General features: G+C 37.2%; 1 protein-coding gene across 1 annotated transcript in view; it reads left to right on the plus strand.

The window, feature by feature from the left end:
* Positions 1333 to 17615, plus strand: part of FSIP2 (fibrous sheath interacting protein 2) — a 98807-nt gene continuing 82524 nt past the window's right edge. The window contains exons 1-7 of the mRNA XM_021075472.1: positions 1333 to 1431; positions 1737 to 1862; positions 5655 to 5816; positions 6804 to 6893; positions 8118 to 8251; positions 9347 to 9488; positions 9980 to 10090. Coding sequence (XP_020931131.1) covers positions 1333 to 1431; positions 1737 to 1862; positions 5655 to 5816; positions 6804 to 6893; positions 8118 to 8251; positions 9347 to 9488; positions 9980 to 10090 — 864 coding nt within the window. The remainder of the gene's footprint in view (positions 1432 to 1736; positions 1863 to 5654; positions 5817 to 6803; positions 6894 to 8117; positions 8252 to 9346; positions 9489 to 9979; positions 10091 to 17615) is intronic.

Here is a 17615-nt window from a genome sequence, read left to right on the forward strand (position 1 = left end):
AATGTGGGACTTAGGAAAAGGGGAAATATCCAAGAGGATTTCACAGTTCCTGGTTTGGGTAGATCCTGATATTGTCATTGAGATGGGAAATGCAGGAAGAATAAGGCTTTTGTTTTGCCCTATTTTGGTGAAAGGGGTGGGTTGAGATTTGAATATATTGAATTTGATATGATTGTGAGATGTCTATATGGAGAGCTGACAGTAGAGTATAATCCAAAATTAGATTTCAAATTTAGGAGTCCTAAGCATACCAACGGCATTAAAACAAATCGAGCAAGTGTAAATTTTGATTAAAAAACAGCCTCTGGGGCCACTATTTAATAGTGACTGTTATTCTTCTTTAGTCTTTGAAGAAATGGGGTAATTATTAACAAAGCTGTTAGTGAGTGTTTAGCACAGTATCTGGAGTTCGCAAATTCTCAGTAAAAGGTAGGTATTATTACTAACTAAATGGCCCCAAAATAACTGAGGATGACAGTGGGCCAAAGAATCTAAGAGGCTAAGTCCAAATTCAACAGATCAGAAGAGTCTCTGCCCTCAAAGTATTTGCAACCTAGTTCGCTCACAGAAGGAAGGACCGTATTTTTCTCCTCCCTTTACACTCAGTGCCCACCCAGCTCATGTCTGGTCCAAAGGAGTCAGGCACTTTATAAATTTTGGCTAGATGGTTGACAGGAGGAGAAAGAGACTTAGAAGAAAGCAGGAGAGGTGGAGAGAAGGGATTGGGAGAGAGGAAGAGAGCTAGAAATGAAAGACTAGAAGAGGGAGGAGGAGGAGACACTTTGGTTATGTGGGACCTGGATGGGAAGAGGTTATGAGAACCTGGGGATGGGTGTGGTCACAGCGTCTATTAGCAAGTGGGACATGTAGAAAGACAGTTTCCTGGCCCTAGAATGGGCAGTACAATCACTGTGGGGTTTAGTTTATTTGGTTTATTTTTCGCATGGAACCAAATCTTCTTGGAGGGCAGGAGAAATTAGCCAGTTAACCCACTAGCAGAGGTTTATATTTGACTTTTCGTTGGGTTTGACTGAGGGCTGTAGGTTTCAGAGAGAAGTATTTCGACCTCGGCACTCTGGGACCAGGCCCCTAGCACGGATTTCCCAGCTCTGAGGAGCTCAGGCCTCCAGCGCGAGAGGCTGGGCCTCGGGAAGGCACTGCCCTTCTGACGCCAGCACGTTCGGACCTGCAAAGCGGCCGGGAGCGTGGGCCTCCAGACCGACGTACCGGCCACTCCCAGTCGGGTCGTTACAAACCGACAACGACGGCGGGGAAGGGGTTCGAGGGGCGGTGAGTGGTGAGCGCGGGGGCATAGAGGGGCCCAACCCCGCCATGGAGCTGTACCTCAGCGCCTGCTCCAAGGCTGCCAACGTCGCCTCCACAAAGACCGCCACCAGTGGCCTGTCCTCCGACAGCCAGCAGTGCAGAGATGTGAGTGGCAGGGTGCCTGCCATCGTCGTGACCTTCTCTGGGGCCTTCGGCCTGGTGGGCGGGGCGGGGCGGGGCCAGCCACTGACCTCTCGTAAGATCCGTAAGGTCAGTAACCGCCCGGCTTCTGGCTCCCTCGTATGGTGTGGCCGGTGGCAGGGCTCGGGACACCAACTGGCTGTGGCGCAGCCGGTGACTGTGGAAGGGCTGGACACTTAGGTTCCTCTGGTTGGAACAGCAGTAGGTTGACTTAAACTAACTGTGTAATAGGTAAGGGAAAGACAAAACTCTCCAATTACATCTGACAGGGCGCGCATAAAACCCACCTTCCGGGTATCGGAGCAGCTCAACTACTGGATCTGCCTCTTGGGGTCAAGCTGCCTGTAATCCCAGGAAGCAACACTTTATACTACACTACGAAATTAAGTGAAAAGGTAATGAGTTTTTTGTTTCTTTTTATATTGGTTTCTTTGAACTTTTTTTTTTTTTTTAACTTCCTGTTAAATTAAGGCACTAGCTACACTACACAAAGTCCATTAAGGGAATGTGCACTAACATTCACGGGGAAAAAAATCAACCTCGTATCTATCTTAAGATATTCATACCAAGCAATTTCATCTAGTATGGTTTGGACAGAATCTTGGGCTGAAAAGTTCAGATTTTTAGTTCTGTTTGTCTTAATTTGTAATTTATGGAATCGTGCTAACTATAATAGCACTTCATATATGCTTGTTTAGTGAGATTTAATTGTCTTAGAAGTATGTTTGGTTGAAAGACGGAAGGTTATCTGTAGCGGCTAGCATTTAATTATATGTTATGATTTCAACCAATAGTAACTTGGACAGAACTTTCATTACAGAGCACTTCTTTGTGTTTTGTTTTGAGCTGAATTCTGTCTCACACACAAAGTGAGAAAAAGGTGGAGTTGAAATGAGTTGTTTTTAGTACTTTAATCTCATTTTAATAAAAGAAGGCACTGTCTCCCTGAGGAGACTTCATGATTTGCCCCAGCCTCCCCACTGTTCCATCTTTTCCCTGATGCAGAGGCTTAGCTTTTTCCATTTGGGGTCTTTTATAGCTGCTCATACATACCATGTTAATACTCCTGTACCTTTGTTCACTTTGCCTCCCAAATTTGGCATGCCCTTTGTTCTTCTCCCCATCTATGAGTTTGGGCCATTTTTCAAGATTCTTTCCAACTATCACAGCCCCCAATTAGCTTATTCTTCCTTAGAATTTGCAGTGCCTTTGATTTGTATAATTTTACTCAACACTGTAATTTTACCATGTAAACCATACTGAGTTATAGTGTATACTGCCCTCAAACCTTTTTATGGTTTTTAGTCTTCAATGCTACTACCCCCACCCTCAAATCTCCTCATTCCTTGACTCAGTAATTATTGCTGAGGGAAGTTCAATACATTCTTTTTGAGTGGTTGCTTTGATCAATATTGCAGAAAATTCTACAAGGAAGAATTCTGAATGACCCGCTTACCCATCTACTATCTATGATGTCATCAGAAATGAGTAGGGGGGGCCTTTGTATTTGAGCTTGCCTAATAAATATGAGTTCTTAAATTTTGTTTTTGGAAAAGATATGATTTCCCTTTTTAAAAACACATCTACTCTACTGGAATAGACCAAGTTAACTCAAAATAGTCCAACCTCACACAATTTGACTGAGATATATCCAGCTTTCCTAAAACATATTTGAAACCTATTATCAGTCCTCTTTAATATGTAACTTTAGCCTTGTCTTCTGTCTGCTTCCTCAAATATATTGTTTGCTTCATCATAATTTTATGTCAAATATCAATTCATTTGTCAACTACTTTTTAAAAATACATTCTCTATTCTTTATTACCTTCATTTCCCCAAAATTCACTTAATCATAATTAGGTACAATTTCCCTGAAGATAGACTTTTCTGATATCCTTTTTCTTTCAGTCCAGTCTCCTCGCTTTATATTTACACCTTTAGTGCTTTTTTTTCCCCAAAGGGAAACCAGTTATTTTAATTGACAACACCTGTCACCCTGATACTAATGAATGAGTTTATATAAAAGGTGTTCTTTGTTTACAGCTCTTGAGAAGCATGGTCTTGAGAGGCACGCCATCAAAGCTAAAATTCAAAATGTAAAGCTGGCAGCTAAATGTCAACATCTAAAGGAAACAATCCCCACTTTGATTCATGATTGTTGATTATTTACCTTACTGAAAAGATAGGGAATTCATACCTGGTCTCACTGAGTTCAGGACATTGCCCTATGGAATTACTTTTTTATTTTTCCCTTACCTTCTCAAGGAAGCATTGGTAATTAGGAAATTCCACTTTATGACTTCGGCTTCTCGGAAGAGATTAAAATCTGATATTAAGCAAGAGGTCAGCAATTTACAAGGAAGCTTTTAAATGAATAAGGAGCACTAGCATCATATCAGGTTCCTCCAGTTTTCCCCTTTGTTCACACAAGCATCTTTTCACTTGAGAGGGTTCTTTTTAGAGTCCCACCCAACCAGGTTCCTTAATGTTCAGAATCTGACTGAGGTAGCTATTTCCAGATTGAACACAGAGGTCACAAATTATTACCTGCAGACAGGTTTGGATTGATGCACAAAATGTGGGGTCATATAAATTGAACTGGATACCTACAAACCAGGCACTCTAAGGTTAACACATCTCTCACACATTCCATTTGGGAGCCAATTCCTGCTTTGACATTACTTTAGACTAAAATTTGTTTTCCTGGCCAAGAAAACCTAAAGGAAAGCATAAAGATAGGATGCAAAGACAATATTCGGACAACTTCAACACCTACTTGCATCCTCCACTTTCTCCCTTTCAGAGGTTCTTTCCTTACCCATTCTCACCATCCTGCTGTTGAAAAATGATCTAAGTACTCACACCGAAGGAAAAAAAAAATAACTCCCCACTCACTTGGAAATGTTTTAATTTACAAATGAGATTAAATAACTAATCTATTTCCTTTAAAGTAACAGATATAGAAACATGGCTATTAGCCTATTCTTTCTTTTGTATGTTAATGGCCACTACGTAAGATTGTATTTGGTCTTTACACACATGGAGAAAACTCAGTCGCTGCCAATATCCTTTTTAATTGGTTCTTCAATATGTTAAACTTATACTACACTTATACTATGGTATGTATACATAGAGTATATATACTACAAGTATGGTATACTCTGTATAAGTGTACTCTATGTATACTATAAGTATAGTATACTCTATGTATTACTATACATATACTGTATGTATAGTAGTATACTCTGTGTATAAGTATGGTATATAGGTTCAATATGTCAAACTTATACTATACTTCTACTATAGACCTTGAATTTTTCCCTGACTGTAGTACTCAGAAATCATTTTTTTAACTAGATAAGCTCTCAAAACACAATAACTCTTCAATTCATCATCTTTAACCTATTATTTTTTGTCAAAGTTGTTTCCATGAATCTTTGTGAAAATTTTTCTATTTTCCTTAATTTTAAAATTATTGAATTATGGGAGTTCCCATTGTGGGTCAGTGAAAACGAATCCGACCAGAAACCATGAGGTTATGGGTTCAATCCCTGACCTCACTCCGTGGGTTAAGGATCCAGCGTTGCCATGAGCTGTGGTGAGGGTCGCAGACACCGCTCAGATCTGGCATTGCTGTAGGGCTGCTATAGGCCAGAAGCTGTAGCTCCAGTTCAGCCCCTAGCCTGGGGACCTCCATATGCTGCAGGTGCAGCCCTAGAAAGACAAAAAGACAAGAAAAAAAAAAGTTAAAAAAATAAAATTACTGAATTGTAATGATAATTGATATTATCTCTTTATGCTTTCAATGCAGTGCCTTGATCTGGAAGAGGGAAGAGGACAGGGAGAATTTTAGTATTAGCTTTATACATGAAAACAAATTTTATCTCATTCCTCTTTCTTTTCCTTTCCTCCTTCCTTCTCTAGCTTTGGATTAGGGACTAATGGAGATACAGGGGAAATAATTGAGGACAAGTTTTCAGAATAGTTCAGGTCAGTGAATAAAAGAGGTAGAGATAAACAATTAACATTGCCCATTCAAAATCTTTCTACTGCTGGTTTTTCCCCACTTCACCTTCCTTTTGCATGCTTTATTTTCAATGAATAATCTAGTTCTTTCAATAAGTGAGTATTCAGAAATGAAATTCATTAATTGTACATTTATAATATGCTTAAATCTATGTTTACAGCTTTTTCAACCTTCTTATGGTTTTAACTTGACTGATCCTTATTGTCGACTTTTGGAAAACCAATATAAAAGTCTCCATGATCCACATTTAAGAGCATACCATAAGCGTAAAGATATCTTGAGGAGATTAAAGAAAGGAGGCTACATCACCAGCAATAATAAGGTAGGTTGAAGATTACTTCTTTTTAATCACTGAAACATCTCTAAGTCTTGATATAAGCTTGCTTGTGTACCTCAGTGGGAGGCCTGTATCACCTTTAACCTGGTCATGAAAGGTACTTAATAGGAAATTTCATTAATTACTCAGTAATTTGGTTTAAGGAAAATCAGACAACAGTTGTTCCTAAAAGAAACTACTTCTGGGAGTTCCCATCGTGGCTCAGTGGTTAATGAATCTGACTAGTATCCATGAGGATGCGGGTTTGATCCTTGGCCTTGCTCAGTGGGTTAAGGATCTGGCATTGCCATGAATTGTGGTGTAGGTCACAGACGTGGCTTGGATCCCATATTGCTGTGACTGTGGCATAGGCCAGCAGCTACAGCTCTGATTCCCCCCCTAGCCTGGGAACCCCCATATTCCATGAGTGTGGCCATAAAAAGACAAAAAAATTAAAAAAAAAAGAAACTACTTCTTCACCTTTTTTTCTTTGTAATATCAAAAGATGATTACCAAATAATTTGAAGATATAAATTCTCCCAACTGTATTATAGTCCTTGTTCTCTGTCTCTAATGGCACTGTATGCTTGTCAAGGTCTGTGCCCAATATACTTTTCACAAATTAAGACAAAATTAGAACCTAGAAAAATGAGCCTGATAAAGTCCTAATAGATTCTATTCTTATCGGGGTTGAACATTATAGTTACACTGGTAATTTATTTTAACTCCAGTTGCGTGTACCCAATTCCTTATCATGGCACAAGCTATATTAGTAAAGTAGTGTTATTTGGATAGTGATATACTGTTGATTAACAATTTTAGAGATAATACATATGAAATTGTTAATATTTTTGTATTAATAATTACTATAAATGGTACATTATTAGAATTTTTCCTCTGAAAAGTAATTGGTATGATTTTAAAATATTTGTATTTATATATTTTTTCTTTTTATTGTTTTGCGTTTTTTGTCTTTTTTTTTTTTTTTTTTAGATTGTATGTACCTTGAGGGAATTGAATAAGTACAGGCAATATCTTACCAGTTTAAAATTAGACTTTGAAAGAAACTACATAAGAGAACAAGTAAGTTAAATACTTAAATTTGGTTTCTTGGAAGAAAGGTTTGTTTGTATGCAAAATATTTAACTTTATTTACTTTAACTTTGATGAACTAAATAATTTTTTCCACGTAAAAATTAAGGTAGGAATAAATAATATTTTGAGGTTGCTATCCTGTGCCAAGAAAGGGAAAGGGACTGGGTCATCTATCAATATGCCAATGGTATCTGACATAATTTAGTAATTGAACTGCTATTCAAATGTATCTGTTCCACTTGAGCTAGGGCTAATTGTGGCAGCAAGATTCTTAATCTAGAAGACAAAACAGCTTAGCAGGAGAGGAACAGTGTGAATAGTTACATCATCCTAGAGGTGACTCAAAGAGCATGTACAATATGTTTGTACTCACACACATGCGTTCACCTGATAAAAAAATGTTGCTCGCAAAGGTGAAATGGAATGATAGTTGGATGATTTGATGAGTGAACATAGGGACTTTCTTTCAAATTTTGTCTCAACAGTTTGTGTGACTGTGTGCATGTGTGCCTGTGCCCTTGTGTATGTGAGTGAATTCAGGCTTTATTTATTTATTTATTTATTTTTTTGGTCTTTTTGCTATTTCTTGGGCCGCCCCTGCGGCATATGGAGATTCCCAGGCTAGGGGTCCAATCGGAGCTGTAGCCACTGGCCTACACCAGAGCCACAGCAACGCAGGATCCTAGCCGCATCTGCAACCTACACCACAGCTCACAGCAATGCCAGATTGGGATCATTAACCCACTGAGCAAGGGCAGGGACTGAACTCGCCACCTCATGGTTCCTAGTCGGATTCGTTAACCACTGCACCACGACGGGAACTCCGAATTCAGGCTTTAGAGTTAAGACAGTTGGATAAAAATGAGAAAGGTGTGTATATGTTCCAAGGTCAAAAGAGTTGTATAGAAATAAGGAAGACTTCTCTATACCTTTAAGTGTTCTATATTTCCCCCATTTCTCCTGCCTAGAGTTAATGCACAGAAAAATAAGATTAAATGTTAATCTTTTATTTTCAGAAAGAGAAACTTACTTTGGTTTAATTGTCCATGTCTGCAATGGATTCAGTCAAATAGAATTAGCTATTTATGGGAATTTTACTAAATACTAATATTAAAAAAGGCATATCAAAAGACAGCCTTATTCCTGAGAAATGTGAGAAAGTTATATTTACATATATATATATATATATGATACACACACTTTTTTTGATAGAAAATGCTTGCAAAACAAGTAAATAAACTAGAGGAAAAAAGTCTTTCTGGATGTTCTGATGTTGCACAGTTCCAAAATCAGTTGTTAAAGGAGGAACAGTCTGTTAAGGACCAGGAACGATTAATGAGGCACAGGTAAGATTGAAGTTAATTCATATTTATATATATTGCAGATCCAAATAAATTTGAAAATACTAGAAATAATTGAAGGTAGAATTTTTTAAAGCACTAGACTCTATGTAACTTCACTATTTGCCTCAGTAAGTAGAGGGAGGGGAGACCAAGAGGTACAGGATTAGGAACTTTGGTGCCCAAGGGTATGAAGATGAATTTCTACTAGAGAAGATACGGTTGCTGGGGGCCCAAAAGTTCATCCAAGCCAATAACTGAAGAACAAATCAGATCCAAAAATCCTTCCTATAATAGAAGATGGAGGGAAAGTATCTTTAGCACATGCTTCTAATAGTAGTTTTTTATAGCTCATCTTTAGGGACTGACAGCACTAAGTTTGAGTAAAGCAAAGTAAAAAAAAAAAAAGTTTGATACAACTTTATCAGGTACTGATATAAATATCCATTATCTCTTAAAAAAAAAAAACTATAAGCTCTTCAGATATTATCTACTCACATTCAATCATCACCTTGTCATAGCCAAGACCATTTCCTAGGAAGTGAAGAGACACACTATACTTCTTTTTCCTCCTCCATTAATTTGGGGGATTAGGTTGCCTTACCTGAATTTTATGTTCAGTGGTAGTTCCATACTACATATTGATATACTAGAGACTATAGGTGGAAGATAAGTTTAAGGCCTTGTAAATTACAAAGGATTCAACATACATATTTTCTTAGGAAATTCCGATCTGATCTTTTTCCAGGTTTGAAGTTAATATTTAGGTTACTTCAGCCTTTGCAAATTCATATCTCTAAGCATGCTGAATTGCAAATACATACTGTGCAAAATGTTTTTAATTGGTATGCTCCACATTTTATCATTGTCTTAGCCATAAGAACAGACACTTATGTATCTGGTAGGAAGACCTGTGTATGGTGACTTCATGGGATAGTCAGGCTTAAAGTCCTTGAATGGAGCTGAGGAAAAACAGTCAAATTCCTGTAGCTCAAGAAATAAAAAGTAAGCAAGGAGGTGGTTTGGGGATATCAAAGCAGATGATGCCAAAGTAAAGGAAACTCTCAATTCATCTTCACTTACATTTGCACTTTTACTTAGATATTTGGATATGATAAGTAGGGAATTAGAACGACTTGAGCGTACTGCAGAAGAGCAACGCCTGCTCTGGATGGATAGAGAAGAAAGACGACAGCGAGAATACACAAGAAGAAAACTTAGTCTTCGTAGAAAAATTGAAGAGGTGAGAGATAACAAATTTAAAGTATTGAGAGAATAATTGTATACAGTTGCTTCGTTTGTAAATGATTTTATCTGTACATTATACCACTTGAAGTCATTTCAGGTCTGTATGGTTTACCCATAGTAATCTTTCTTCACAGCTATAATGCACAAATGGTTACAAAAATAATAAGGCTACCATGAACTACATATATGAGCCAATATCTGCTCCTAAAGCAATGATGGTGAAAGTTACTAGATACTATTTAACTACTCCAGCCCTCAGTGTGGAGAAGAAAGACATTTTAATTTAGCTTCAGTTAAAAATAATCATCCCTGCATTCCTAATAGGAGTTCAGTAAAGAAAGCCCATTCTAATGCCAGTGTATTCCTTTAGTTATGTTTGACTTGATTTCTCTTAGGCTCTTGACTTATTTTAACTTGATTGTTGGTAGTGGACAAAATAGGTTTATTGTGAATGCATCCTGAGTACAATAACATTATGCTTTCCAGGAATGGAAGACAAAAGAAATGTTACTTCTGACAAAGATTGGAGAAGATGTTAAAAGAGAAGCTAGGATAGAGGAACAGCGACGTAGAGGCAGAGAAGAGACTGACAGGAAGGTAGGGTGAGCTTTAACCTCTAATTGGGGCTTTTTGAGAACAGGCTTTTGCTAGATTTGATTTATGAAAGTATTTCACTTTGTGAGATGATAATGGAAGGACTACCCTAAATAATATATATTATACAAAACTTAAAATATAAAAATTTTTACTATATTTTGGTCATGTTATATCGTGACTATAACATAGAGTATTTCCCTGTTATTTGATGTTAATTACTTTTGACTGTATCTCACACCGTAAACTACATTTGTTAATTCCTGCAGAAAAAAATGACACAATTGAGTGTTAGAATTTCTTAGGAGTTCTCAGTTTTTCCAGATCAGTTAATTTTTCAGAGTAATTATTTTTAATTTTAAATAATATATAATACATAGTGATTTAAAGGATAAATCAGTATAAACAGAAAGGAAATTACTTTGTAATCCCAGATCATATGAATTCATTAGTATATACACACACACAGAGCTATATATACACACGTCACATAATATTTCTGTGAATATTTATATAATCTAATAAATAGTATACCTTACAGGTTGTTTTGTAGATCATTTTTTCATTTAATAAAATAACATTGACAACTCTCCATATCAATAAATCTTGATCTAAAATAATCTAAAAAATTTACATAATAATCTAATAATTTAGGTAACGTTTTTCTTTTTTTTACATTTTTTTCTTCTATTTTTTTGCTTTTACATTTTAATTTTTTTAATTTATTTTTTATTGTTATTTTCCCCAACATACTTTTTTTTTCCACTGTATAGCATGGGGACCCAGTTATACATACATATATACATAATTTTTTCTCCCATTGTCGTGCTGTGTTGTAAGTATCTAGACATAGTTTTCAGTGCTATACAGAAGGATCTCATTGTAAATCCATTCCATGAGCAACAGTTTGCATCCGTTGATCCCAAGCTCCCAATCCCTCCCACTCCCTCCCCCTCTCCCGAGCAACTACAAGTCTTTTCTCCAAGTCCATGAGTTTCTTTTCTGTGGAAAGGTTTTTTGTGCTATATGTTAGTTACCAGATATGAGTGATATCATATGGTATTTGTCTTTCTCATTCTGACTTATTTCACCCAGTATGTGAGTCTCTAGTTCCGTCCATGTTGCTGCAGATGGCGTTATTTCATTCTTTTGTATGGCTGAGTAGTATTCCATTGTGTATATGTACCACACCTCCCTAATGCAGTCATGTCAATGGACATTTGGTTTGTATCCATGTCTTGGCTATTGTGAATAGTGCTGCAATGAACATGCAGGTACATGTGTCTTTTTTAAGGAAAGTTTTGTCTGGATATATGTCCAAGAGTGGGATTGCTGGATTATATGGTATCCAACAACATATCAAAAAGATCGTACATCATAACCAGGTGGTATTCACCCCAGGTACACAAGGATGGTTCAACATATGCAAATCAAACAATGTCATACACATTAACAAAAGAAAAGTCAAAAACCACATGATCATCTCAGTAGATGCAAAAAAAGCATTTGACAAAGTCCAACATCCATTTATGATCAAAACTCTTACCAAAGTATATATAGAAGGAACATTCCTTGACATAATCAAAGCCATTTATGACAAACCCAGAACAAGTGTAATACTCAATGGAGAAAAATTAAAAGCCTTCCCACTAAAATCTGGAATAAGACAGGGATGCCCACTCTCACCAATGTTATTCAACATAGTACTGGAAGTCTTAGTCACATCAGCCAGACAAACAAAAGAAATAAAAGGCATCCAAATAGGAAGAGAAGAGGTAAAACTATCACTGTATACAGATGACATGACACTATATATAGAAAACCCTAAGGACTCAACCCCAAAACTACTGGAACTGATCAACAAATTCAGCAAAGTAGCAGGATAGAAGATTAATGTTCCGAAATCAGTCTCATTTCTATATACTAACAATGAAAATATTAGAAAAGGAATACAAAAATATAATACCTTTTAAAATTGCACCCCAAAAAATCAAATACCTGGGAATACACCTGACCCGAGGAGGTAAAGCACTTATATGCTGAGAACTATAAAACATTAATCAAGGAAATTAAAGAAGATGTAAAGAAATGGAAAGATATTCCATGCTCCTGGGTTGGAAAAAGTAATATTGTAAAAATGTTCATACTACCCAAAGCAATCTACAGATTCGATGCAATCTCCATCCAATTACCCATGACATTTTTCACAGAACTAGAACAAACAATCCAAAAATTTATTTGGAACCACAAAAAATCCAGAATCGCCACAGCAATCCTGAGAAACAAAAACCAAGCAGGAGGCATAACTCTTCCAGACTTCAAGCAATATTACCAAGTCTTTTTTTTCTTTTAGGGCCCCACCCATGGCATATGGAGGTTCCCAGGATAGGGGTCTAATTGGAGCTGTTGCTACTGGCCTATGCCAGAGCCACAGCCACACCAGATCCGAGCCACGTCTGCGACCTACACCATAGCTCACAGCAACGCTGGATCTCTAACACACTGAGCGAGGCCAGGGATCAAAACTGCAACCTCATGGTTCCTTGTCAGATTCATTTCTGCTGCACCACAATGGGATTCCAATTTAGTTAATATTGTTGACAAATCTATATATATCCTTTACATGATTTGGTTATACTCATATACTACTATATAGCAGTTTTAAAATATTGGTTAATTTAAATATGCTGAAAATCTTTTATTCTACCCTTGTTACATATAACTTTTAGTACTGTCAGGGATTCATTGCTCATTTGGAATTAATCTTTATTCACACCAGTGGCAATACTCTGTTGATTAAAGTGGCAGGAGTGGGCATCCTTTTCTTTTTCCTGATCTTAGACGAAATGCTTCCAGCTTTCTACCATTGAATATGATGTTGCCTGCACCTTTGTCATACATGGCATTTATTATGTTGGGGTAGGCTTCCTCTATACTTTGTGAAGGATTTTGATCATAAATTGATGTTGAATTTTGTCAAAATATTTTTCTGCATCTACTGATATAATCATAGTGATCTGTTCTCCAAACTGTTAATGTGGTGTAGCACGTTGATTGACATGTGAATATTAAAACATTCTTAAATGCCTGGGGTAAACCCCATCTTAACATGGTGTATGATCCTTATAATGTATTATCAGATGCTCGCATGTGTGTGTGTGTGTGTGTGTGTGTGTGTGTGTGTGTGTGTGTGACTGGGTCACTTCGCTGTACAGCAGAAATTGAGAGAACAGTGTAAATAAACTGTAATAGAAAAAATAAAAACCTGAAAAAAAAGAACTGCTTTTGCTGTTTCCCCATAGATTTTGGCTCATTGTGTTTCCACTTTATCTCCAGGTATTTTTTAATTTCTTTGATTTCTTCAGTGACCCATTGGTTCTTTAATAGCATATCATTTAGCCTTCATATGTTTGTGTTTTGTTTTTTTTTTTTTTTTCAGTTTTTTCCAGGTAGTTGATTTTTATTTTGGTCAGAAAACATCCTTGCATATGTTTGCAGTCTTCTTAAATTTATTGAGACTTGTTTTGTGGCCTAACATGTGATCTACCCTTGAGAATTCTCCATGTGTACTCGAAAAGAATGTGTATTCTGCTGCTTTTGGATGGAATGTTTGGGTAGGGGAGGGAGGGAGAGAGGGAGAAAACACATCTGGACCAATGTGTTGTTTAAAGCCAGTGTTTCCTTTTTGATTTTCTGCCTGGATTATCTATATATTGATGTAAGTGGAGTGTTAGAGATCCCTACTATTACTGTGTTGCTGTCAGTTTCTCCCATTATGTTTGTTAATATTTCCTTTGTGTATTTGGTGCTTCTCTGGTGGATGCATAGATATTTACAATTGTTATATCTTCATGGATCAATCCTTTATCATTATGTAGTATCCTTATTTATCCTTTGTTACAGTCTTTGTTTTAAAGTCTATTTTGTCTATTATAAATATTGCTATCCCAGCTTTTGTATGGAGTACCTTTTCTATCCCCTCAGTCTGTGTGTCTTTGGAACTGAAGTAAGTCACTCGTAGGCAGCATATATATAAATCTTGTTTTTCTATCCATTCAGCCACCATATGCCAGTTGATTGTAACATTTAGTCCATTTACATTTAATTATTGATATGTATGTACTTGCTGCCATTTTGTTCATTGACTTCTTGTTGTTTTGCATTTCTTTGTCATTCTTTTATTCTTTTGTTATCTTCCCTTGTGATTTGTTGAGTATTTTAATATTATGTTTAGATTTCTTTTTCTTTTTTGTGTTTTATTATATGGTTTTGGTTTGTGGTTACTATGTGGTTCATATGTAAAAACATTATCTATTTTTCTGTCTACATGATTAATTTAGTTGATGATCTCTTTGGTTCAAACACATTCTAGCATTTTTACTCCCTTATCCCACTTTTAATGTTTCTGACATATACATTATAAATTTTTCTATTGTGTATGCCTTAACTATTGTGGATTTGGATGATTTTACTACTTTTTACTTTCCTACTAGCTTTATAAGCAGTTGATCTACTGCCTCTACTGTAAGCCTCCCTTTACCAGAGTTTTTTTCCTTTTGTATTTTTCATATTTCCAGTTGTGCTCTTTTGTGCTTAGATGAGTCACTTTATCATTTACTGTAGAACCACTTGAGTAGTAGTATAGCCTTTAGTTTTTACTTGTCTAAGAAACTCATGAGCTCTCATGCAAATTTGAATGACAGGCTTGCCAGGTATTCTTGGTTGTAGGTTTTAACTTTCAGCATTTTGAATATATTGGGCCACTCCCTTCTGGTCTGAAAAATTTCTTCTGAAAAGTTAGCTCAAAGTCTTAGGGGCATTTCTTTTCATATAACTAGTTGCTTTTATCCTGCTACTTTTAAGATTTTTTTTCTTTAATTTTTGCCAGTTTATTTGTAATGTGTCTTAGTGTAGACCTCTTTGCGTTAACCTAGATTAGGACTCTGTGTGCTTCCTTTCCCAGAAAAGTTTCATCCATTATTTCATCAAATAAGTTCTCAGCCCCTTTCCCTCTCTCTTCTCCTTCAAGGACCCCTATAACTCAAATAATAGGTTTTTATGATTTGTTTGTTTTGGCTTTCTTCTTTTTTTAGGGCTGCACCTCTGGCATGTGGAAGTTCCCAGGCTAGGGGTCAAATCAGAGCTACAGCTGCCAGCCTACACCACAGCCACAGCAATGCAGGATCTGAGCCACATCTGTGACCTATGCTGCAACTGTGCCAATGCTGGATCTTTAACCCACTGAGTGAGGCCAGGGATCGTACCTGCATCTGCATGGATACTAGTTGGGTTTGTAACCACTGAGCCACAATGGGAACTCCACAAATGATAGTATAATTGATGTTTTCTACAGGTATCTTAAACTGTCCTTATTTTGTTTAATTCTTTATTCTGTTCAGCTTGGTAATTCCCACTTGACTACCATCCAGTTTGCTCATCTATTCCTCTGTATCATTTAATCCACTATTGATTCTTTCTAGTGTATGTTTATTGCAGTTATTGTATTCTTCAGCACTGTTTGATTCTCCTTTACATTTTCCAACTCTTGTTAAACTTCTCATTGTTTCAATCCTTCTGTGTTCCTGGAGCATCTTTATGGACATTACTTTGAACTCTTTATCAAGCAGATTGCTTATCTCCACTTTATTTAGTTCTTTTTCTGAAGTTTTGTCTTTGTTTGGAACAGTCTTCTATATCCTCATTTTGCCTAGTTCTTTGTATTTATTTCCATATATTAAGTAGGCTGGTTAAAGCTCCCAATCTTGAAGAAGTGTCTTTATATAGGTGATGTCCTATGGGGCCCAGCCACACACTCCATTCTGGTCATGAAAGCCGTATACTCTGGGGGTGTCCACTACAGGAGCTTCCTGGCCTTTCTGTTGCTTTTGCTTGTTACGACTATTTGAGTGTGCCAATAGGCAGGGCTAGCCCTGGTCTGGTTGGCTTCCAGGCCCTACTTCATGTGATGGCTGCCTTCCCACTGGTGGGCAGGGCTGGGTCCTTGCATGTCCAACCCCAGGGGAAATGCCAACTGCCTCCTGCCTCTCCAAGATAAGCCAAAAATTGGTCTGACCTGGGCTTGTTTCAGTGTGCTACTTCTGTGTTGAGACTCAGAGCATGTGAGATTTGCATGTGGCCTTTAAGAGCAGAGTCACTGTTTCCTATAGCCTTCAGGTTTTCCTATACACAAGTTCTGGGGACCTTCATAGCCAGATGTTCTAGAGGTTTGTCTTCCTGGTCAAGGAACTCCAGGCTAGGGAGCTTGATGTGGAGCTTGGACCCCTTTACCTTTGGGGAGAACCTCTGCAATTGTGATTACCCTCTTGTTTGTGGTTTATCTACCCAAAGGTGTGGGTCTTGACTATACTGCCTCTCCTCCTCTCCTACACATCTCATACAGTTACTTCTTTATATCTTTAGTTGTGGGAAATCTTTTCTGTTACCCTTCATGTTTTCTCATAGATAGTTGCTCTGTAAATAACTTTAATTTTGGTGTGCCTATGGAAGGAGGTGAGCTCAGGGTCTTCTTCTTCCACCATCTTGACCACACACCCCCATTTTGTAATTTTTTTTTTCTGTCAGCATTTCTTCTGGGATGGTTTCTTCTAAATACATGTTAACCTCTTCCACTGCAGTGTTTACTTTGCTATTAATGTATCCATTGCATTATTCACATACTCATTAAAAATTTTGATTTGGGCACTTTTTTATCTTCCATCCTTGTTTACCATATAAATACATGGAATGAAGTTATCTGTTTTAATGCTATTATTTTATTTTATTTTTTTTATAATATTTATTTATTTATTTATTTATTTTTTGCCTTTGTCTTTTTGTCTTTTGTTGTTGTTGTTGTTGTTGCTATTTCTTGGGCCGCTCCCGCGGCATATGGAGGTTCCCAGGCTAGGGGTTGAATCGGAACTGTAGCCACCGGCCTACGCCAGAGGCACAGCAATGCGGGATCCGAGCCGCATCTGCAACCTACACCACAGCTCACGGCAACGCCGGATCGTTAACCCACTGAGCAAGGGCAGGGATCGAACCCGCAACCTCATGGTTCCTAGTCGGATTCGTTAACCACTGCGCCACGACGGGAACTCCTAATGCTATTATTCTAAATTCAAACATTTGTGTCATTTCTGGGTCATTTTTGACTACTCATTTTATGGGTCATATTTCTTTGCTTCTTTACATGCTTGGTATTCTTTTATTGGATGCCAAGTATTGTGAATTTTATTTTTTGTGTGCTGAATATTTTTAGCTTTTTATAAATATTTCTTAGCTATTTTTCTTGGATATAGATAGGTAGCTTATTTGGAAATAGTTTGATTTTTATAGGTCTTGCTTTTTGATATATGTTAAATGGGCCATATCCATGTTTAATCTGGGACTAGTTATTCCTCACTAGTGAGGAAAGGCACATTTTAGTACTCTACTCAATGCCCTGTGACTTATGAATTTTTTTCTAGGGTGTCTGGTGAGACTAGGCATTATAGATCAGTGCCAAGTACTATTTTCTTGAATCCTT

The sequence above is a fragment of the Sus scrofa genome, chromosome 15 (genome assembly GCF_000003025.6).
Source record: "Sus scrofa isolate TJ Tabasco breed Duroc chromosome 15, Sscrofa11.1, whole genome shotgun sequence".
In the NCBI taxonomy this organism is placed as follows: Eukaryota; Metazoa; Chordata; class Mammalia; order Artiodactyla; family Suidae; genus Sus; species Sus scrofa.